Here is a 24,604-nt window from a genome sequence, read left to right as displayed (position 1 = left end):
CCATATCAATGAATCAATAAATACAAACACTGTTGATTTCTTCCCGTGGAGTCGACAGACAAGCTATTTTGGTTCAGTAAATTTCTGCTGTCAGTCAGACTGGTGAAGGCAGTTTGTCCGGCTGCTGTCTTCTCTGCTCTCCAGGAGCTGCAGCTGACAGACGGCTGCTTCTGTGGACTGAGACGCTGAACGCAGGTGGAGTGAGAAGTGGGGAGGCTGTAGAGAGCCGGAGGAGTGTGGATGGACTGTTGTGCTCACATGAGAGACGTTTTTTTTTTCCCCGCTCGTGATTAAGTGACTGTAGAGAAGTGACTCTACAGCTGACGCATCGCTCTGGATTCCGCTATATTTCTCTCTTGGTTGTTGCCATGGCAAAACAAGTCCATGAATTTATTTGGAGGGCGGGGCTTCTGACAGAGCATGAAGGGAGGGGTGTATTTGTTTGGTTGTTTAGTTCAAAAATCAATAATCTTTCTCCAGAATGACTGACTCTACCTTTAAAGCCAAGAATTTCTTTTGGTATTCTCTTGTCTGGCTGGTCTCTAGTAATGCTAGTAAAATCACACTACAAATGTAATTTATTCAGCTTAAAAATAATAAGCTTAAAAAAAAATCCATCCATCCATTTTTATTCTTAAAACTTTTTACAAGCTTAATTGCACTTGTAGTATGATTTTACTTGCATTACTTGAGACCAGTCAAATCATGAATACAACTTCAGTCCAAAGTGAACAACCAACTCTTCACTCACATCCAACTGAAGCTCGCTGCCTCTGACACACTGTATTCACTGTACTGTGAATACAGTGATACAATAAAGAATCTCGTTTGAGTGAGTCTCACTTTGCTGCATATTTCTACGCTGTCTGCACACTGAAACGACACTGTTTACAGTCAAGTCACTTGTAATTACTTCAGACATCAAGCTGCTTACAAAATCAATCGCAGCACAGCAAAACCAGTGTAATTAGTCTTGACATGGCTGAATGGAGAGTGATGGACAAGACAAAAGGGATGAGCAGGAAGGGAACTCAGCCTGAGTCTGTTTCCCTTTCAGAGTTCTAACATGAAGGCTTTATGGATCATAACAGACAGGAGAGACAGTTGCGTGTGTGTGGCTTAGTTTTACTAACGTGTGCAGAAAGTAAAGTCAACAGACATTGACACTCCAAAGCATTAGCAGCACTCGCGTATATGTGTACAGAAAACAAACTACAAACATGCATACGCACACGCACATATTCAAAAACTCACCAAACTGAAGCTTCTTCATGGCAGCTACGTATTTTTCCTCTAGAGAGCGCAGGATGGACAGGGGCTTGGGCCGGCTTGAGGCCTTCCTTGAAGACTCCACCAGCTTCCTCTCTGGTAAGGAGGTAGGGAGCAAAAATCATAAAGACGAGAGTGAAAACAGAGCAGGGAGAGGGGCATTCAAAGTGTTATCGTGGCAGAGAAGCATCAGTTTCAGAAGCCTTCCCTTGTGAGAATGCTGCAGGGCCAGCCTGCCACAGCACTATTTATCAGAAGTCACCGTAGCAAGCAGCCAGCTGAAATCTTTAGTCTTTGTCAAATGGACTCACACAGATACAGACATGCACAAAAAAATGCACTACAGAGAGGCTGTTGGAAACAACTATGACAAGAGAGCTTAACTAAGCCTGTGAAGTGGATGTAAAAATTGCTTCTATACAGTTAATTTTTCTTGCATTAAGCTTTTCACAGAAGGATAACTATGGTTTATTACACCTTGTGTTTTATTTTCGTAGTTCTGGTCACTGCTTCTATCGATTACAATAATATTGAACCACAGTTGTTGCTTAAATCTTAAAATGTGGCCACATTGGTAAAATTCAGACCAAAACCAAACTATGATTTATAAACAGCCATTACAGTCTACAGATCTACTTCCTCACTCAATTTTGACCTGCTGTACTTACTGTAGTTGTGCACACAGTTTACTTGTGTGGTTTCTTGGTTTTACCTCAAAGTAAAGTGGTTAAAATAATCTGGCTAAACCGTGTTTTTTTTAACAACCTGTCTGACTGTTAGTGTTTCCTGCCCCGTCGCACTTCGTTGGAGCGATGTTGCTGTGATCCCAGATTTCTGCAATTACTTAGATAAATATAATGTTGTCCTAACATATGATGAATGATGACCAGAGTTAAGAAAATACTGATGCGTTTTCCATCACCCAGCGGTTGATCCGCCAGAGAGGGCCTAATGCAACAGACTCGCTCTTCAATTCGCTTGTGCTAGTGTGCTAGCGTGTTACATGGCCACTAGGGGTGGAGCTTTAGCGAGGTTATCTGCTCCGCTATCTATGGATGTATAGTTAGCTGCAGGTCTGTGTGTTTGGATATCTGCGAGTGAGGTCGAGTGAGGTCCAAAAACACACCTGCAATTACCACTTAACACCATATGGTGTCGCCAAAGAGAATGAACTGATCTTCAAGATCGCCACTTTAAGACCAAAGTTATGATTTACTGGAATTATCATTTAAAATTGTTGATGGGAAAGTTGGAAGAGCATTTAATGCATTGACATTTTTATGAATATATGGGTATTAGAGTTTTATGTTTTTCTGTATTTGCTATGATTTGACAAAATTATCTTAACCACGGCCCACTTACTAGCTTTTTCCAAAGCTTTCAACCACATCTTGCAGTCTTCATCATTTTGCTCACTGATGAAGTTAGATGTAGTTGACAGTTCCTGAAAAACCTAGTAAATGGACCTTGACTTACAGTTATTTTGACAAACTACTTTTTCCAAGGTCAGGAATGAACTTTCACATATTTACCTTAAAAGAACATTTGAAGAACAGTGCAACAATCCAACCTTGGAAGCATATGACGTGTACATGAGAGTGCAATAACCATTGATATCCTCATTTATTTGGCCTGTTCAGTTAGCACAGGTATATTGATGCTTCCTCTCCTTCATTCAATACTGTCCTGCTCATGTTTGATCATGACTTCTCTCAGAGATTTTTCTGAAAGCCTCTGTACTAATTAAATGATTATACATCTGTCAACGCTCTCATGATGCAAGCTCCACACTGAACAACTCTGTATGATGTGCGGTTCCCAAGGCCTTTATCATATGGATTTCTTTATGGGAAGTGACATGACATTGATCTTTATCCGTACCCCCTACGCCACATGCACACTTCCAGCACATCTAATGGCTGGCTCCATACCTAAGTGATCAGTTAGACACCGTTTATGTGGGCTGAGCATAAAAATTCTCTGGAGGGAGCTGGAAGAAATGGGCGGGTGGGGGATAATTAATATTGTGTACTCTGTAGCAACAAAGTAATGGGGGAGGTGTAATGTTTCATCATGCGGTGGACATTTTATTGATGGTGCTGCCTTCTTACGGTGACTAATGGCTAGCTAGAAGAATCTCCTTTCTTTCTTTATTTCTCCATGTACAAAAACGAGTTAAGACATGTGTACTTTGCCCTTTACAATTCTTCAAAGTCTGAATCTTGTGACACGGCTTGAAGAGACTGTCCGTCTTCTTCACGAGGCTCAGAAGAGATTTCAGTGCTTCAGAAAAAGAAAACCCACCAAGGATTGTGGAGCAATTTCAAAGACAGGACCTCAGGAGTGCATAGTCTATAGTGGACTTCAAGAGCAACAGATATCACATTAAAAGGAGGTCCCCCCCCCAACAATACAAAAGACCTGTAGCTTGAGACTGCTTGGTCTAGTTCAACTTTCAAAAACAAGACAATTGTGTCCTTGATTAAGATTAAATTGGCTGCAGTCAATCACAGCTGAGGGAATTCAGACTTTTTGGTAAGCTAAACTTAGAGACCCATTATCTTGTCCTTGCACTGAGAGGGCAGGACACAGACAACAGATGAGGGTGCGAGAGAAAAATGGCGAGAGAGATAGCAGTGCTGGGACTTGCTGAAGTAATTCAGATCGAGTTGAAAGAAGAGAAATGAAAAACACTGGATGCATGCCAACAAAGGTTTCAAGTCAGGGGCAGAGCGGAAAAACAAAATATGGTAGGACATGTTTTTGTATGCTTAACATTTCTGCTTAAAATCCCAAACTCAAAACAAAATTTTATATGAAAATGGGTTTGTGTTGGGGAGGATGTAAATATGTATTGCTGTGAACCAAATGTCTTCATAGTGAGACCTAAATGAAACAGTACACAGAATGTTAAATCAGCTGCTACAGTGTTTGGCAGTAAAGCCATGTGTGTGTTGTATACATACCCTGGTTGGCCTGCCGTAGGCTGGTAGTAGCAGCGTAGACTATCTCAGCTGTCCTCTGGATGTCAGGCACCAGTAGAGTCAAACCCTCGGGCTCTGGATCTGAGCTATCTGTCTTCACCACACCTTTGCTCTTATCTTTCTTTGACCTGGAACATACACAGATATATGTTCAGCTATAATGTAGAATAGGGTTCTGTTTGATAACTTGTTTTTCAGATATCATTTTTTTTCCCCTTTAAGGCAATTACTTTACACACATTGAACTTGCCAACCATCCTGGAAGAGTTGTAGTAGCTCAAGATGGGACAGATCTGACAGACAGAACCACTGCTAGGATACAATGGAATAGTTAACCCACTAGTATCAGCTGCCATGATATTGGTTAAGGAGACCAGACTATACAATATTTTTGTCTTTCAAGTGTGTCAAATTAGTACATCATAGTCAGAAATTCATGCTGTGACTTGGCTGAGACATGAGAGATTACATGTTGGATCCCAAGCAATCATAGCTTATCCTTCCGACTTTACTGACAGCACCACCAACAAATGAATGAAAGTATACTTGGATCCATTCCTGGTCACTGGGCTATGAAGGTGGACATACTGTATGTGTGTGTCACACCTACAGGTGGGATTCATTTGGTATAATGCTCCTGACTTGAGGAGGATCACCCACGACTGTCCAGGCTCATATAATATTTGTAGTGAACACTGAAGGATTTTAATAAAATCACCACAGTTTCAAGGTGGGCACCTAAGATTTGTGTCACCAATTCAGTAACTGATCAAATGTGAAATATGGTCACAATTTCCCCTTCTGTTCCTGAGTTATGGTGTTGAATAATCACCAGAAAAGTGTTTTTGCACTGAATGTCACAGTGAAGGTGACTTTTGACCTTTTGGATATGAATAAATGCCATCACTTCATCATTTTATCCTATTAGACATTTGTGAGTTCTTGAGTTATGGCCAGAGTTATGAACTTGACCTTTGACCACCAAATTCTAATCAGTTCATCCTTGAGTCCAAGTGGACGTTTGTGCCAAATTTAAAGATATTCCCTCAAGGTGTTTCTGAGATATCACGTTCACAAGAATGGGACAGATGGACGGACAACCCAAAAAACATAATGCTTCCGGCCATGGCTGTCGCCAGCGTGGAGACATAAAAACATGATTCCTCTTTCATCTCGCCTTTATTTGCTCCTATGGGTCAACATCACAAAACATCTTAGAAGTTGTCAAACAAGGTGGAAGAAAATTCTGATGCACTCTGACAAGAGCACAGAGGGGGGACAATCAAAGAAATAAACATCCAAAGTGATTTAAAAAAAATGCTGCTTTGAGTTTGTCCTTAAACATAAAAGGAGCTTGTAGACAAATGTATTATGTGGGTACAATAGTTGCCAGGCTTCCCTCATCCCAGAATCCCCAACTCTAGATGATAAAGGTGTCTGTGCTGGCCCCTCAGCTGCCCACCACCCTGCTGTTACAGTCTGTGTCCTAACCCTCTGTTTGCTGGATTACAAGTACGGCAGACAGGCTTAGACTAGACTAGCTCAGACAATCCCAAGTGATTAATCTCACTGATTGGCCATTTGGGCTGTTCTTCTTTCATTAAAGCTTCTGCGTGGGGGTGTGAGATCAAGTACAAGCTTTCGTGTTTTTTATAAGCGTCAGTGTTCCTGAGTGTGTGTGTATGTGAGCGTGCACGTGTGTGTCAGGGCTGCCCCTTAAAAGTCGCTGAATCAATTCATCAATCAATAAAATGGAGTAGACTCACTTTTTGTCAGTGGAATTGCTGCCAGCCCTATAAATATGAATGTCTGTCCCTGACTGACTGATTGACTGAGTAATGAAGCTACACCATTGGTTGGCCGAAGCCAAGTATCCCAGGATGCATTTCGCACCACCTGGCAGAGATTAAGCTGTTGTAATTTTCACTATAGGATTCTTAATATGTTATTAAGTTTTAATATTTTTTCAGGCAAGAAAATAACCATGTAAGTTCCCATTATGTGGTCAGTTTATCCATCCTGTATTTGGTGATTTACTGCTGGCTCTAATGTCTCTGCTGCATTTTGATATATGATGTAATTCACAGGTGAAATCTAAGAATTGTAGCTGCCTCATTAGTTTGTCTGTATATAAAGTAATGCTTCATGTTGGACATAGCAACAGCGCTGCCTCTGGGGCTCTATATGTACAGATATCAGCACATTTACATAAATATAAATGTATTCATATTAACAGATCAGTCTTTATTAAATATTGTTTTATTTTAATAAGCTACATCACAGTTTGTTTTTTTTATTATAGCTAAATTACAGAATTGAATAACATCATTTACTGCATCTCTCTGTCTATGAGGTTATTTTTAGTGAAAAAAAAAGTTAGTGGAGCTTCGATTATTGAGATTATTTTGTCACAGTACAGTCAGGTAGGTGTGCTGAAGCTGAGCTGCTGCTGTCGGCAGTCAGAATGATCAGACTGTGTCCTCCAGTCCTCAGAAGTTTGTACTTCCGTGTCCAACTTATCGAGTCCTAACTAGCAAGTACGCAAGTCCAAACTTAGTGTACTTGGTATTGAAAAAGGATCTTTGGCAAATTGGCTTCATTCAAAGCCTGGCACACTTCCTGGGGGCTTGGTCCCCATGTGTCACCACTTCCTGTATCCGTCGTGTCAAATTAAAAGTCCTCTAGTGTTTCATATACAGTGCAGCCATATACTTCACCTAGTCTTGTTTATCCACATCATTGCACACAGAGGAACGCAGGGTGACAACATGACGGGCTGTAAACTTTTCCAGATTCTTGTCTCTAAACGATCTAAATACATAACTGTGATGGAAACGGAGGACAGCGTGATGCAGAGGAGAGAAAATGTGTTTCCTTCTCCAAACTCTCAGCGCCGATGTTAAATGCAGCAAAGTCGGCTAAACTCCTTTTTAAACAGACACGTACCAGTGTCTCCACCGTCCAGTCTGATCCACTCTTCAGCTGACAGGAGAGATGCTCCATGCTGCGCTTGGCTTTTAGAACTGAACTAATACCAGGACACACTTTTCACATCACAAATGATGAGCAACTGCATTAAAACACAAGTCTTACAGGTAAAACATGAGACTTATGTAGCTGTTATATCAGTTTAGTGCGAGGCAGCTGCTGTGCAGGTGCGCTTGATTTGACTGTACCTGCGGTAACTGGGTGGAGATATGAATAATATTTCTAAAAGGACACTGTATTGAAGAAAGAAACAAAGTCATACTGTTATGTTGTTTAGTATGCAGGCCCATAAGAATGAAATATATGTAACGAGATAAATAAAGAGAAATATACTGTACATGAGAATACATGTCACATCTGATGCATCAGTCTGAAGTGTCGGCTCTGAGTCAACTATGAAAATCCTGAGTTGGGGATAGCCCTAGTGTGTGTGTGTGTGTGTGTGTGCTATAAACCCTGGTGGAATGTGAAACCTGTGGGTATATCATGCTATGTTCAAGCCTAACATCATCAAAAGACATTAACAGATCAATAAAGACATGCATTAACATAGGGTTGATAAAGTTATCTTTAAACTTTGACTAAAATTGATTAAAAGTTGATTAACATCTGATTTTTTTTGTCAGTAAAAAGCAGCAATGAATGAAGAGAGACTGTCCAAATCCTGTCTTAAGGTTCTTGGCACAACAGGTCCATACTGACACTCCTCATCCCACAGACACTACAGGCAGTCTGAATTATTTTGATAGTGTGACTTAACTAAAATAATGTAGGAACTAGTAGCTCCACGCATGAGGTGCAAGTTTGAACCCTTTCAGTGATCTAAAATGTTGCCCAGTCCATGTGTCAGTGGTTCAATACGGCACTGCTGTCTCACTGACTGATCAGCAACTATATGGTTTTCTTCCTGTGGTACCTTAAATGAACTGCTGCAACATTCATGACAGACATTTTCTAAAAATACCATGAGATACATCATTCATAATAAGGCACTTCGATATGTATGCATGCAGTATGTATGTATGTAACCTGAGTACAGCGTGTTGTCAAGAAGCTTACAGGGACTGCCTGAGGAACATGAGCTCACTCATTTGAAGATAGTGTGGTCACATCTCTTAGGTTATATGTAGACTTGTACTTGAGTGTGTGTGTGTGTGTGTGTGTATATAAAAAGGTACAGCATTTGTATCTTATATGCAGAGCAAAGGCAATGTTTTTTCCCTACGCTTAGTTGGTCTGGTGTGTTGGGCACATTTTCCTGCCATAATAAAACACATTACTGGACATGTAACCCCTTCTAAAAGCTACTTAGTAACCGAATCTCTGTGCGTCCCCGATGCCTCTTGGGGTACATTCACATAACCTAGGATGTGTTTTGATGCCAAGTGTGAACAGGGCTCCAGATGTAAAGATTCCCAGTGCAGCAGTATAGCGGAGAGGAGCAGAGTGAATGATACCGGAGTGGTGAGGTCATTGCTAGTTCAAAGTATTAAATTAGACATTACTCCTTATGAATGAAGTCAGTTTTAGTGCATAAAATAAGACAATTAAAAAGTATGTGGAACTATTTGATTGATTGATTGATTGATATTTGTCTTGATGTACTGTGTAACATTTGGGTTCTATATATAAAATTTTAAAACCAGGGAAAACGAATTAAATTATTCCTTTAAGCCCACTTATGTTATATAGATTTTCTCCATCTGACCTGAGGCGATTGGTGTATGTGTCCACACATGTCTTCATCTTGGCCAGCAGCATCCCAACAGAGGTCTGTCCCTCAGAGTGTTCTTCGTCCTCCTCTTCCTCATCCTGCCCCAAGTCTCCAGACAGAGGCAGCAGCAGAGGAACCAGAGCCGTGCAGGTGGAGATGGCCCTCAGCAGCTCCAGTAGTGCCCGATAGAGAGGCACATGGCGAGCCATATCCAGAACTGCAGAGAGACAAGACAGACACAAAGTGTTGAAGAGAGTACTATATGGAGGGGAGGCTGGGGAGGACAATAGAATATGCATGCAAAGTGACAAAAAAACCCAAAACTGATTTACTCTGAGAAAGAAAGGTCTTTTTGTGTGCTCAGTGCTGCCACTGGTGGCCAGAGGCTACGTAACAGCAATATTACTTAAGTATCTGGAGTCTCCTTTATGTGGCTTCCAGCAGCACTGAGCAGAATTCTAGTCGATGAGCAATGAAGAAATCCTGTGTCATCTCTGATTTACATTGTTTGTATTGACTTTAATGGAAGGAACCCTTCTTAGTCACGGTAAATCATGTTTTTTGTTACTTTGCACCAGGCAAATGTTATTTCCAACCTTACAGGTCACTAAGAAAACCATTGATGACTTTGGTATTCTTAACATTCTTCTTATAACAAAGTTTAAGAACTTCGCAGTGGCAGGAGGGAATTCCAGGAGTTAGTGATGCAAGAATGTGATATGTAAAATGATGGTCTGGGGATCATGGATAACTTTGATAAGTAAAACCATAGAAAACTCTCCATACAGTACGTAGATTATGTCAAAAAGAAGATCCTATTAGGGATTTTAAAAAACCAACAGTGTATTTGCCTTTGTTCCAAATCAGGCATGATTATTTGGTTAAGGAAATACTTTTGTTGCAAATACCCAAACTAGGGTCACAGGATGTAGATAGCTTTGGGGTTAAAATGTGTTCTGATCAAACTAAAGCACAAGGCTTGATTTTGGCATTTTACTTTTATCAGATACTGTAGGTCAGAGTAGAAAATAGTGAGGGAGAGAGAGGAATGTGACATTCAACAAAAGGTCCCAAGCAGGAATCAAACCAGTACCACATATTGCCATCACAGTATTAGGCATGTGTCTTAACCGCTAGGCCACCAGACGAACCTGCTTAATGCTTATTATGGTTGGTTGGAAACACCACTGAATGTTCAAGTCCCAGGGAGTTTGCCGAGAAACCTCCATCACAACATGATTACATTCCAACATCTCTGATCCAGGGTTGAATGGGAATGTTATGTTTGACCATTGCCAACAACACCACCACCGCAACTAAAACCAACTCTGTAAGCTCTTCTGACCGATCTTTCCAGGCTGTTTAATCAACGATATGACAACAAACTACAAATTATTAAAGAACAAACCAAAGTAATATATTTTTCTCTGTGCAACACTAATAAAAAAATAATCCTGCTTTCCAAGCTCATGAGAAAATGTGGTGAATACCTCTGCTCAGAGATAGAGGGAAGAAAAACTCCAGCTTGTTTTGAGATTACACTGATTATGGAGAGAGCAGGTGTGTGAAATATGAAATGGATGATACTTTTGGGGAGCAAAGGTGTGAAAGGGGATATTGAAAGATTTCCGGGAATAGATTAAAAGACAAATAATATGCTAATACGGTGCAACCCTGAAGTGGTCAAATCAGCTCCAGGACATAGGCTAGACTGTATCTGAAATGGGCAAACAGCTCATGATAGAGAAATAACGATAGTTACTCAGTCATAAAGAAGCGATGAGTGAATCTACTCTTAAAGCCTAAAAGGCTTTGGCAGATATTTCCAAATAAATGGAATAATCAGTTGGACATGACAAGAATTGGGGTTGTCATTTTCAAGAGGTATAATTAACAAGAAGCTCTTTAAAATGAAGTCTGAAGAGAATGCGAAGGATGGCAAAATGTCCTGATTAGGAGATGAGGAGATGAAGAAGGGACTGTTTGGATGGCAGAAATGAAGAGCCTGGTACTGGTGAGATATGTACTGTGTGTGTGTGAGTGTATGACTGTGACAGTCAACGGTCTACCTCAGTCGTTTCGAAATTCACAAACCAAACCTGACAGCTCCTACTTCTTGCCCACAACTGATGCCTGAATTAACAGGACATGGATGGCCCTGCAGCCTGAGTCAGCTGGAGACGTATGTTAAATGAAGGTTCATGCTTGGCAGCGAACACTTTGGTCAAACAAATAATACAAGAAAAACATTCTCTTCAACAGTTTCTATTTTTCTTTATAATTTATTGCATGAAGAGTATGAGACTTGAGAGTTTAACAATCACACCTTTGCTATAGCTTTTGTGCACAATTCTGAAATTATGCTGGTGACTAAAAACAAAGTAAGAAGAGCTTGAATTGTGTTAAAGTGGTAGGTCAAATTCCCAAATAATCTCAACTGTTTTATATCACAACCAGAGAACCAATTTACATGAACAAGGGTCTGGTCATATCATTTGGGTGTCCATCTTTGTTGATCAGTGTAAGAGGAAACAAGGTGGAACCAATGGGTTGCTGTTGGTTTGTCCTTACAGAGATTTATGTGTACAACACAAATGTAGCCATGCCAGTGTCACAAACAGTGAAACTGGCATGGCTACATCACTACAGTGACAGTGACACAAAAAGAACTGGACATATTGAAAATTTGACCTAATAATGTAGATGAAAAGTCAGAGGATCACCACCTTAATACAATTAATTCTGTGAACATCAATGAAAACATTTGTTAGAAGTGTAGTGCTAACTTCATCACTTCTAGGTTCAAAGCTATATATACACAATTGTGGTTTGGAGGCAGTCTGCAGCATTACTTTTCATAGGTACCAAATTTATGCCAAACAATTCAAACTGTGGAACACTAAATAAATTCACTCCCATGGAAAGAGGTTAGCTAGTGTGCAAAACAGTTTGGCAAATGTTACCTAAGACTCAGTGTTAGGTTAATTTTCAGCCAGTGTTTGTCACTTGCATCAAGCAGTACTTGAACAGAAGCCAATCAAATACAAGGGTCTGTTGAGACTGAAGTATAAGCATCAATATTCTGACCATGTAAAGACATATCATTTTCTGAGAGGCTGTCCAGTGTGTGTGGAGGTACTTGTGCATCCATGCGCTTGCCTGTAAGTATCAGCCTCAAAATAAATAGAACGGCTTTTGTTTGTGGCTCCCGGACTGTTTTACATTTATATTGAAATTCCCGGCTCCCTACTGTCTTTCTTCCAGCATCTGCACAACACTGACCTCCCAGGGCTTTAATCTGCTATCAAATCCTTTAACCAGTGTCTCTAGGTGGCACCTAGCATGGAATCCCAATCCCTTCCCAATACATCTATGTAATTACTCAGAGCATCAGAATTCCTCCTTCTGCCCTGCGTCAATGTCAGACTTGTTTTCCTCTCCACTGTGGTTAATAAACGCCAAGAAGACTCTACTGAAAGACAAGCAAATAAAAAGAAAGGGGCAAGACATCTACAAACACTTCCTAGATGCAGGGCTTTTTTTAAACAACTGGGTAAGAAAATCACAGAGCCTTCATTCTCCTATGAGCTAATGATAGTGTGTCAGGCACTATTTAAAAGACATTATAAAACCTCTGCTTTAGCTCCAAGAGGAAATGTACAAAGGGTGGAAATTCCATGATAGAAACAAAATTGATCAATGTACATATAATTTTATTAATGAATTTGCTCTTCAGGTGTTTTGATTTACTTTATAAACTACCGTTTGTCATTCAAAATTTGTGCTCATATCAGCTTTTTCAACTACACCGGTGGTTAGCACTTGATGTCAATATTAGTTTTTGATCCACCACTTTGGTCCTGATTGAAATGTCTTGACAACTATTGGATGTATTTCCATGAAATTTGGTATGGATGATCAAGGTCCCCCCAGAGGATGTATCCGTTTATCTCCTGATTTTCTTCATGCACCAGCAGCAGATCAAAGTGAATGAATCCTGTGAATTCAACGTCTACTAGATAGATCAGCACCTAGTTTGAGACCAGATATTAAATTCTACTGACATTTCATCTAGTGCAACTAGCGGTTTAACAATTTTGGGTTCAAGACACATGTCTATTGGATAGTTTGCCATAAAATTGTTGATTTGTTTCTTACAGGGTAAACTGTAATGACTTGGATCTAGCTACAATGTGCAGTTTCCTGATGCATCTGTTCTACATTACTTATTTCATGAATGTTGATATAATGCCTACTTTTTGACTCATTATTCAAGATCCAATTCAGTTGGTGTAAAGCTAAAAACTGTGGGGCCTAATGAAACCTTTGCACCTATCAATGATGACCCACATCGCATAAGGGTTGGAGGCAATGTGTTTGATTAACTATTGGCTTTGTAAAGCCTACAGTTTTGGGATAAACAATACGAGTTTATCAAATGAAACGTGTTGTACTCAAATAGTCAAAACATTATTTAAACAGGTTAAAATTTAAGAGTATTAAATGTTTAATAAAATAAAATATTTCAATGACCACATGAAAGACTTCGGCAACACACTCCCATGAGCAAATGTTCTTTTCTTTTTGCCTTATAAGAGGAATAAGTGGGCACCATTAACCAAAGAGGAAAACAAAAATCATCCCTGTCTTGTAAATATATTTTAATTTCCATGGAATTCTCAACACTCCATCAACAACTGGAATCCTGAACAGTGATGCAGAGAAAGCAGTAAGGAGAAATATCAGAGCCTGCTCTCCGCTCAGCCACAGGACAAGCAGCAGCCCAAACATGCTGGACATCCATCACAGCTATGACTATCTTGCTAGTGCTGACCTGCAGTCATTGCAGTGCTACGAACAGCGGGCCTCCACTCGTTGTGATTTAGGGCCTTCGGGGGGCAGTAAAGAGATGGGTGCTGTGTGTAGCCATGTTGGATGCTCGGACTGATTAATAGTTAACGGGGGCCTCTAGACATGAACGAGGGTGCCTGCAATGAGTTAGCGTGGCATATGTAAGGGCTGCTTGAAATAAAGGCACTACTGCTAATGTCTCCCTGTTCGCCCGTGTAGCCTCACCTTGTGTCGAATCAATTGCCTCACCGAAATAGTGTGTCAGGAAGTTGCATTTGAAATCAGGCTGTGAATCATCCACAGAGACACACACAACCACTGATGTAAAGATGTATATATTAAAGGAAGAGTCGAAGATCAAGCTTTGGCTTTAGATTTGCAATTTCATCTGTAGGTGCTCACAAAACCTTCAGTAACATACAGAGTACTGAAGTCACAGTAATGGATACACTAGCCTCCAGCTGGCTCATACAACAGTATAATAGTGTGGTTAAAAGTGTATTTCTAGTGCTCACCTGTGCATATATATATTATTATTATATAATTTTGGATAATTACATTTTTAAGTACACAAGTGAAAAAACAACACGGATATATGTACTGATTTCTTAGCAAAAAATAATTTTATTCTCAGTTGGACTTTCTGAAACTAATTACTGCTTCACTCATAAAAGACACATCACCACCTCTAATACCTCCCTGTAATTTCTCTTCAAATAGATATATGTATTTTTGAGAGAACCATCAGAACTCAACATACTATTTTTGGTTTTGTATGCAGAAAGAGATGCTGCTGGGCCTGATCTGACCTGTTAACCTGAGCTTCTACTTCCTGTCCAGTCAGCTATTGGCGCCGCTGGGTGTCAACAGCAGAACCATCTGTTTATCCACTTAATCACCATCCACCAAGGGTTTCTGTCTTAACACACACCGTGTTCCAAGCCTTCCTCTGGCTGGGAGATTGAAAAGCAATAAATAAATAAAACACAAACGGAAATAAGATGAGAAAATGTATATATATAGATACACACAAACAACCAGATGGAGTGGGAGCTTCGGATATTTTCTTTTGTTGGTTTCGATTGTGAAATAGGCACAATTGAAAAGCATACATAAATAATAATAAATAATTTAGAAGTTTGTAGAAGTCTCATTACAATTTCAGTTCTAATCTGTTATAAAGTACATGGAATTTGATTCTGCATTGTTTCTTTTGCAGTTTTTAGCAGTAAATTGTATTTTAGTAGTGAAAGTTTAAATTAGAGTCTGACTAATAACAGTGCAGTCACATTTTATTCTGAATGCAAACTACAGTGAAAACATGGGAAAAAATAATATTTGACTTGTAATGATCTGTTCAGAATTCAGTTGTACTCTAGCAAAGGCCATAACCGATAATAGATTTTTGAGGCCAGTATCAATATTTATTTTGAATAAAGCATGGTCTACTAGAAAAGAGGACATATTTTGAATTTAGTAGGCGAGCAAAAGGTAACATTATTTAATTGAGGATAACTCACAAAATATTCACTATTGTCTATTCAATGTAAAGTAAACAATACTGTGCCAATGAAAAAAGAGAGATGTCCCAGTAATAAAGGTTTTTGTGGGCAAACTCTTAAAGTTAGTTTTACCACCTGTCATGATATGGTATAATGAAAAATCCTTTGTTGTAAAATCCTTGTTTTTTCTGTTTTTCATGGTGATATGCATCATACACTGGGCAAAAATCCATTTGCTAGAGAGAATGAGAGAATAAATCAGGGTAAAAGTAATATTAGTTTATTCATCCATGGTCCATGACTGTTCTAACATATATGGTATGCCTTTCTTTAGTGTGTACTGTCTAATGAAAAAGATACATGTGGTTCTATATTTTTAGACTTCCTTGTTCACCTGTACATAGACAACATCATCTCATCTTGAATACTGCATGGTCAAACAGCTCAAACCTGGAAATAACACTGATAATCAACCGCAGAAATCCTGCACTGCTCTCAAATGCCAAACAGAGAAATTCTAATTAACCCCAAAACCTTGTTGTCCATTCATGACTCCTGCCTTGCTTTTCATCCAATTTAGTCCCTATTCTGCCCTGCAGTCCCTTGTGAAGATGGGAGGATTCCTGTAATTACAGCTGACAGACTGACGTTTGGTATTTTACCAGGGATGTAGGATGGGGCATCCACATAGGGAACAGAGACGGGTTTGAAAATGGAACTTGTTTAGGAGCGGACACGTATGTGCTGTTAATTATTAAAGAGAGTGTCACAGTGAGGCCAAAAAGTAATTAAAGTTGTAAAACTGAAGTATTGATATCCATATTTGAGATACAAGCAAAGCCTTTATTAGATGGTACAGCCTCACTTGAGGCCAACACCATCACTGCTGTCAAAATCCAAATGTTACCTGTAAACCCACACAAACTGTAAAATTCCTGTTCCTCAAAGTGGAACAACACTGGTCATTTCAGAGAAGCTCATAATTCAGTTCCAGGAACCAAGGCCCATTTCTAATGGAGCTAGCTGAGATACACAAAAGCCTGAGAGTGTTAAAATGAGCACACTTGATAATTGCCCTTAATTGGCTGGTGCTGCAATGGTGCGTGGGTGTATGATCACACCAGAGAGAGAGGCCATCCTACTGTACTGTACAAGCATCACTGATGTAAATTTGTCCAGTAAGCATCTAAATCCTAACGCTACTGCATACCACAAATACATACATGTATGTTAAATTTATTTTCACATTAAATCTACTATAATCAGTTTTTTTATGGTAACAATGATTCCAGTGCCTATCATTATGTGTTCCAGTGTCAAACCTACAAAGAATGATCACTCTACTCTGTGGCTCTGTTTAGCTTTTAAGCCTTTATCTCATTGTTTTGGTTCAGTATCACTGCTCTCATCAACTGTCTCCAGCAAAGCCAAACTGATACATGTATGGCTGATATTACTGGACAATTTTAGGTGATCACATGTTATCTGTTTCAATTACCAATATATGGTTTTGTCTGCTGTACGTTGACCAGCAAAAACATGCAGTACAGAAATGTATTATATATGTTAGAGGTAATCAGAAGTAGTTTGTCCACCTGTATAGTTATATTTAGCAATACTGGTGGCATGGTTCTAGGAATGGCAAGATTTATCAGTCAATCAGTCCTCTGCTCCAGACTGAAATCTCAACAACTGTTGCATGGATGGCCATGAAATTTGAACAGACATTCATAGCTCCCAGAGGATGAATCATAATAACTTTGTGATCCACTGACGTTTGCTTTAACACCACCATTAGACTAACATTTTGGTTTTGGGTGAATATCATCACTGTTGGATGGATTGCCATGACATTTGAAGAAATGTGTTACCCTCAGGAAGGATTTCAGAAACTTTGGTGATCATCTACCTTTATATCTGGCACCATCTTCAGGTCAAAATTCCACTTTGTTCAAAACTTATTTATGAACAAATACCTAATTAGCTAATGTTAGCATGCTAAGACACTGATATAAGATGGTAAACATGGTTAACATTTTACCTGTGAAACATCAGAATGTTTACATTATCATCTATGCATTAGTACTTAGCTTAAAGCCTGCTGTACCTATGAATGCTGTAAGTTGCTCAATGTCTGCCAGATGTGTAAATAAGCTGTTGTTCTGACACCATTGGGCTAAATATAAATAAATGCAAAAATAATTAATGCAGCCCATAAGCCCATTGTACGGTATCTATATTCATTAGTAAATACACACCAGCAGATTTTATTGTGACCATTTTTGCAGTTTGTTAATATCTTGGTAATAACAAATCCCCCCCAGTGCTCCCATAACAAACCCACTGAGACAACAGGATATGACAGTCATTGGTCTTCATAAGCCCCCCATGCTCTGCACACCCACTTGTTTACTGTAATGGTCAATAAAAACAAAGCTGGAAAACATTAAACCGGTTACTGTTCACCCATGAGTCTCAACTCATGGAGAGCTGGTGCGTGGGTTGGTTGCTGCTACAAGGGACGGGTGTCTGTTGACTTCCCAAGGGGAAGGAGGCGTTGAGACTACGGGTCACACCGAGTGGGTGGCTAATACTCTGATTCAAGCTCATGGCTGGACAGTGTCAGGTCTTCCTGACCCCTCTAGGGCAGCAGAACAGGAGAGAGTGGCTGAAATAATAAGACTCTGACATGTCTCCGCCAACACACAGTCTGCCTCAGTGGACACTGTAGATAATGTGCATCAAAGCAAGACTATGTGGAACAACCAGAAAAAAGTGGCCTGAAGCTCTGTGCCATTTCAAAGGACAGAAGGAACACAAAGGATTTGTGCACACAGGAATCCTTTATAAACCAAGCTACTCAAATAACTAAGTTTTGAAGTTTTAGTTTTAAAGCCCCATGAGGCACATTTGTGATTTGAGATAATGGGCTATACAAATAAAATTGACTTGACTTAACTTTTGGGTTAACATACTCTGTGTGGACATCATAACTGAGTTAGAATAAGTGGGGGAAACTCTCTCCTACTTGAAACTGTTTACTGTGACCCAGAAAAATCAGACTCCTGTCATTTTTGTTTGGAATTATCTGCACAAAATGTTCATTTGAAAGGCACTATGTCATCTTGTTTGGATGAGAAACCTTAGCGTTTGTCAACCTTGTCTTTAGAGTTTAGTCGAAACAGAAGATGCCAACAAAACTTTTAGATATTTTCCTCTATTAGAACTAACCTACTACGAAAAGAGAAAGAGGGATTATCAAACCAACCAGCAGAAGAAACGGAATGAGAAAACGTTCAACTTAATCACCCTCTTCTGAATACATTCTGTTGCAAATGTGATGATCATGGCACAACAACAGAGGTTTTTTGAAGACCCCAAAATGGCCATCTGAAGACCCGGTAATGATTTTGTGTTCATTAGAGCTGTAAAATGCCAGACTTTTCTATATAAACTACTCATAAGGTTATTGGCTACAATGTAAAAGTTGATGCTCACACTGAAAGCGTTGCTAGGCTTCACATAATAATAACGGCCAATAACAGTTGCAGAATATAGCTATTTGGCTTGTATCTGCATGCACAGACAATGAAAAAAGTGAGGTTATTGTTAGTTATTGTTTTATATGCCCTCCCATGACATAATAAACAACTGCTGTTGCTGTGATAATGGGTTCTTAAAATGGTTTATATTGATAGAATAGTGGTTGTGTGAGGAATCGACCTCGATGCTATCCTGTGCGTATGATCAGACCACCTCTTAATCTGTAATCAGGCGAATGGGTTTGAATGATCATCCCATCTTCAGCTGGTCAGCATCCACAACTAGCAGGTAGTGACTCTGAGGGTGTGTGCAGAGGAAGGGTCAGTGATGGGGGTCGTGAGGACGGGAGCGTGGAGGAAAGAAGATTGTTGCAGCATCGTTGTTTTACTGACCTCCTTCAATTCAGCTGCAGCGCTCTATTACCCCCGAGGTCAAGATAACCGCAACACTGAAACTATAAATTATTGCTCTGCCTGGAGATATTGAGAATGGGATGGAAACAGGCTTGATAGTGTTAAGCTGGCTCTTTCAGATGAACAGACAACAAGGGATGCAACCATCTGATATTCAGTATTAAGATCAAAGCCGATGCCAACAAATGTTCAACTACTGGTATCAGCTAGAGGTGTTACCCTGCCTGTTATCTAAGCAGGCAAAAACTGAAATAAACAAGCACTGTCCACTACTTGCATTTTGCAATTTGAAAGCATCTGTGTAGCAGTCACGTGCCAAACTACGTTAAACTGCAGACCAAAGGCAATGCAAACAACTAATTATAATACAAGAGAAATAACACCAGAGCTGAAATAAAACACTATGGTAAAATTAAGAGGATTACAGAGTTTACTGCACTAGCAGACCAGCCCCTCTTCATGGTGGTGGAGCTATCACAGTTCAATGAAGCATTAAAAACCACACTATAGTTAGCCTGAGGCTCCATGGATTTTGGCTGTTGGTAACCGTTTTGTGCAGTCTGGTTGGTCCTGTCCAAAAACACAAGCAAACAAAAAGTATCACCCACTGAAACTGAGAGACTGAGAGTAGTGAGGTTGGTGTTGCTGCACATATTTATTTTTAATGGTACCGTGGCATATTTCATAATTAGAATCAGAATTTCATGGGTATTTTTAGAGGCTCAAAGTAAGTGCTGTATGTAAAAAAACAACACCACTTAAATTGTCAACATTCTTTGTAAAAGATTTGTGAAATTTCACACCAAATTTGGCTCTTATCTGTGCTTGTTTATCAATGTAACCGCAACTCTTGAAGAATAGTTACATCACGCCAAGTCATTTGTGAGTGATTCATTGCTTTGACAATGAGAACACGCAGGATGAAGAGGGAGACATAAAGGGCATTAAAAGACTCCATCAAATCAAGCATGAACAGATGATTTCACCGTCTCAGTTCATTAACTCTTAAAGCCTGCTTAGGTCATTATGAATTCTGAGGTCTGTCTATTAAACGCTTATGGGGTCAACACTGTGCAACAATCATTGTGATACCTGTCCAGCAGGTGTTGCCCTGTGAACTTCTAACCAAAAAAATGTTCTTGCACATAAAAGTTATTAGCCTGGCTGACACACACGTTTGCAGCCCACCTGAATAGAAATAGACAGGATGAAGATGATGTGAGGGGGGGGGAGAAGGAGTGAGGAGGAGTGAGAGTGAGTCATAACACTAGAAGAAATGAGTTGACTGGATCAGAAGCCTGTTGACATACATTTAGAAATGCAGTCCAACTGCGCTGACCTATGCTCGAGTGCAGGAACGGGAAGAGGAATGCAGTTTTTCTCATTTATTAACCTCAACAATGCAGCTTGGTGCTATGGAGCCGTGAGAGACCAACCATAAGTAACTGAAACTTAGTGCTGCCGTGGATATTGATGTAAATTTGTATAGCACACAGGAGGTATAATTAGAAAATAAAAAGGCTGAGGAAGTGTTGGAAAGCTAAAGAAGAGCATACACAGCTCAGCAGGTGTGGTGTCTTTATTTCAGAAGCCACTCTGGAGATAAATATCTAACTGCGTGCACAGACCCCACATCTTTCCACTGCCTCCCTCTTTGTCCTCCACCCAGCCTCAACCATCCTTTATTTCCCCCGCTGCCTCCTATTGTTGCCCCCTCCTTCTCTCCTCCCCGCTCCGCAGGTCTGCCAGAATAACAGCAGCTGATGATGGGCTCGACTGAACTCGGAGTGGAGTGCTGCACAGTGGGGCTGAATTCACCTCCTTTTAGGCTTTTTTCTCTTTTTTGCTTTTGTGTGTTGTTTAGGTGGAGGCTGTGCGGGTGTGTGCATGTATGAGTGTGCTCAACCAGCCCCCACAGCAGTGGGAGAGGAGGAGACAACAGTAAGCGTGAGCAATGTCGTTTCCCCCTCCCTCCTCCTCCTCCTCCTCCTCCTCCTCCTCCTCCTTCCTCCCTCCCTCTCTCCCTCATTCTCATGCTCCTTTTCCTTCATTGCCACGGCCATCAGGATCAGTCCTCCCTCTCTCGCCATCATTCTGCTTGGTTATGCAATGCACAGTCCTCCCACGGTGACTAACTGGTGTTGGAGACCTACCGTAACACTGCTGTCACTGGCGGTAGGTACAGATCCATATTGCCATAGCGACTGTCTGGCGCTCCGGCTGCCACTGCCTCTCTACAGACGTCTGCTCTATGGGATTTTACAGCTTTTCCTCCTCTTCTGGAATATCACCTGCCAGACTCGACTAATTCAGGGACGTGCCTGTTCTTTCGTAGCTCAGCTTAGTCTGGGTGACAGTATCAGCTGATCCCATAGACATAGTCATCTACAGTGTTGGCATGGGAGCTTCAGTTGTGGGCAAGAGGCTTTTTTGAGGCGCACTAATTGCACTGTCCCCCAGAGGAGTCCGAAGCAAGCAGCAGGGAAGCTACAGAACGAGGGGGGGTGTGTAGATTTACTGATAAGCTGGGGAAGAAAGTGGAGGAGTTCTGTGCAGGAGTTTAGGCAAAACAGTGACAGGGACTGAAGAGAGGGAGCAGACAGGGAGGATGGGAAGAACGGTGGGGAGGCGGGAGGGGGCAAATGGGGAGAGGGTTTCTCCTCGCCCCAAAAACAGAGGCTGCTAGCGCTTTAGCAGCAGCAATGCAAACCTGCTGATTCAAAACTGACTGCAAAGACTTGTGAGGGGCGAACTTAATCAAAAGGGAAGTTGGGGGGGTGGGGGGTTTTTTGAACCTGACAGGTGGCGCTATAGACTGGAGGACTGGAGAAGTGACACAAGGAGGCTTTCACTGGAAGCGTCGCTGAGCACCACGAAGCCATCGTGGCATCGCTGCCTTCTATTCCTCTCTCCGTCACTTTGTCTGTCGCTTACAGGCACTGGGATTGTGGCTACATAGCCAGCCTCTCCTCCTTCTCCCCTGGGTCTCCACATGTAGAATGCCCTTAAAGCCATGGTTTTCCAGTGTGGATCCAAAAAGCATGCTGGATGATGTTGTCTTACACCTTAGACGCCTTAAGGTAAGCCACTTTTTCTTTATACCCAAATCATTTGTTTTTTTTCTTACATGTCTTTACTTTCCTTATTTCTTAAACTGAATTTCAGTGACAGCTATACTGTATGTTGACATGAGATTAAAGAGGATGGGGAAGATGATTGTAGTTAGTTCTCCATTCACATATGAGCCCAAAGCAGGAATGATCCTGTTTACCTTTTTGCTCACACGCTTCTCTTGGGAGATGATACAATCACCAGCTCCTAGTCCTTACCCTCTAAGACTTCCACAGGGAAGATGGGAATTATGCTCCCAACAACTACTTACAAGGACCCAGGGTGGGGGGTGGTTAATCATTGACAGCATATGAAAAGGAGTGGGCGGGCGTGAAGGGCTCTAAATGGCAGCATTAAATCATGCTTATTTTGACATGGGGGAACGCCATTGAGCGTTACTGTTGGCAATTTAAGAGTTTCATTGCAGATAATCCTGATAATAATCCTGCCAGCTGAGCAAGTGCTGGCATCAAGCTCGCTGTTGTCAGGGAGCTCGGCTTCAAGCTGTGGCAGGTCATAAACACCGGTGTTCTCAGACTAATCTCTACTCTGCTCTACGTGGCCATTGTTTTGTTCAAACCCAGAGTTGTTTGGGACAGCTTTTTTGTGCAAAAACTGGTAAAATAGCTGGAGGACAACAAAAAAATGCCTGGAAACAGTACGTAAATTCAGACCATGTTCCGTTGTTGATTTCTATGCATGTGTGACAACTTCTGACATGGTCTCCATAATTTCCTTTTATTCCAGATAAGTGTCCCCTTGCCAGGTTAGGTGAATATCAGGATCATGGGCACCACAGTCATCACCATTGAGGACGTGCGGGCACTGGAGGTCAAGGAGGAGCAGGAGGAGTCCATCTTGGCCATGTTAGGCATCATTGGCACGTTCCTTAACCTGTTTGTAATCGTTTTTGTTTACATCTACACTACACTGTGAAGTGCCAAAGCAATACTGGATTTCTAAAAACCCACCATCAGATAAGACTTCTACAAGAAATGCTGAAGTGAGCAATAGGGAAGGTTACTCAGAAATCGACACGTGCTGGAGAGAGACGTTTGACATGAACACCTTCCCCAGAGGGAGGAGGAGGAAACTGGACAGACTGGTTGAGGATAACAACAACAAAGAAGCCATATTGCCAAGTCACAGCCATGAGCCCGGCAGATAACAAAGGGCTGGAAGACACGGCAGGAACAGGGCTATACTGGAACCAGGGTGAGCAGAGCCAGATGGACACTTGCAAGACCCCAGCCAGGACTGACCCCCCTGTGGTCTGATAGGAAATACACACTTTCTCTTGGACTGCTGGACTCATTGTAGACATGAGCCAAACAAGACAGTCTGATGCTTTTTTCATTTATTTTTACTTAATTTTCAAGTTGGTGGTACTTTAATTGCTACTTGCCTGAATAGGCTTTTAAACAACATGATTGAAAGCAGAGCCTGTAAGAACTATGCTGGGAAGCCACTTAAGAGACTTTGCTGGCCACCAAATTCAATCAGTCTTCAGGGCCAACAATTTTATAGCTTCAGGGCCCCTGTCAAAGAGTACCTCTCCTCAGCATCATGGCTCTGGATGATCTCTGCTGTATGGTCATCTCATTACATACCTGCTGTCTCAAAAACGCCCTCAATACACAAAAATAACCATCAACAATTAATAAAATTCTTTTTTAAGAAAATACCTGCTACAACTTGAGGACGTATTTCTAGAAATGCTACTGCAAAATGTGAAGATCAAAAAAGGGAGATATTTTTTATTGAAAACGGGTGTGTTACAGCTGCAGAATTTAAAGAAAGGTAACAACTTGTAATTAAACAATGTAGCCGTTTCCATGTGATATGAATATGGGCCCATCTCCTACTTTCTTTTTCTGCATCTCTGTCCACCTTTTGAAGTTGGTGAGTGGGAGGGGGGTGAGGGATGATGAAAGATTCTCTTAATATATTTGTTCATGTTGATTTCAGGGTGGTGTCACCAATCCTTTTCCTGTATTAAAAAAGGCTTTTTATAAATATTTGAATAAAGTCTAGATGTATTGTGCAATAGGGGACATTTGAACAATAAACATCAGAGCATATCAATAAGGATAGCCTCGAGCCTCATCTGTGAGAAACCCCAAGGAGTGTATGTGAAAGGATAACGGTGAGAGAAAGTGTGAGGACATCACTATCACAGGTGTAAGATGTATGCTTTTATGTGACGTAGATGGAATGTGTTAGTGTTCT

The 24,604-nt window shown here is 40.8% G+C and overlaps 1 protein-coding gene across 10 annotated transcripts in view; it reads right to left on the bottom strand.

Annotated features, from left to right (window-relative positions):
- birc6 (baculoviral IAP repeat containing 6) overlaps nucleotides 1–24,604 on the bottom strand; it is a 126,316-nt gene that overhangs the window by 25,815 nt on the left and 75,897 nt on the right. For all 10 annotated transcript variants that reach the window (XM_044373371.1, XM_044373375.1, XM_044373376.1 and 7 more), the window contains exons 65-67: nucleotides 8,950–9,172; nucleotides 4,236–4,381; nucleotides 1,255–1,365 (exon numbers count right to left, since the gene is read on the bottom strand). In XM_044373371.1, the coding sequence (XP_044229306.1) occupies nucleotides 1,255–1,365; nucleotides 4,236–4,381; nucleotides 8,950–9,172 (480 nt within the window). The remainder of the gene's footprint in view (nucleotides 1–1,254; nucleotides 1,366–4,235; nucleotides 4,382–8,949; nucleotides 9,173–24,604) is intronic.

Source organism: Thunnus albacares, chromosome 14 (assembly GCF_914725855.1).
Source record: "Thunnus albacares chromosome 14, fThuAlb1.1, whole genome shotgun sequence".
NCBI classification, from domain to species: domain Eukaryota; kingdom Metazoa; phylum Chordata; class Actinopteri; order Scombriformes; family Scombridae; genus Thunnus; species Thunnus albacares.
The sequence above is the reverse complement of the archived record's forward strand: the minus strand, read 5'-3'. Positions and strand labels throughout refer to the sequence as shown.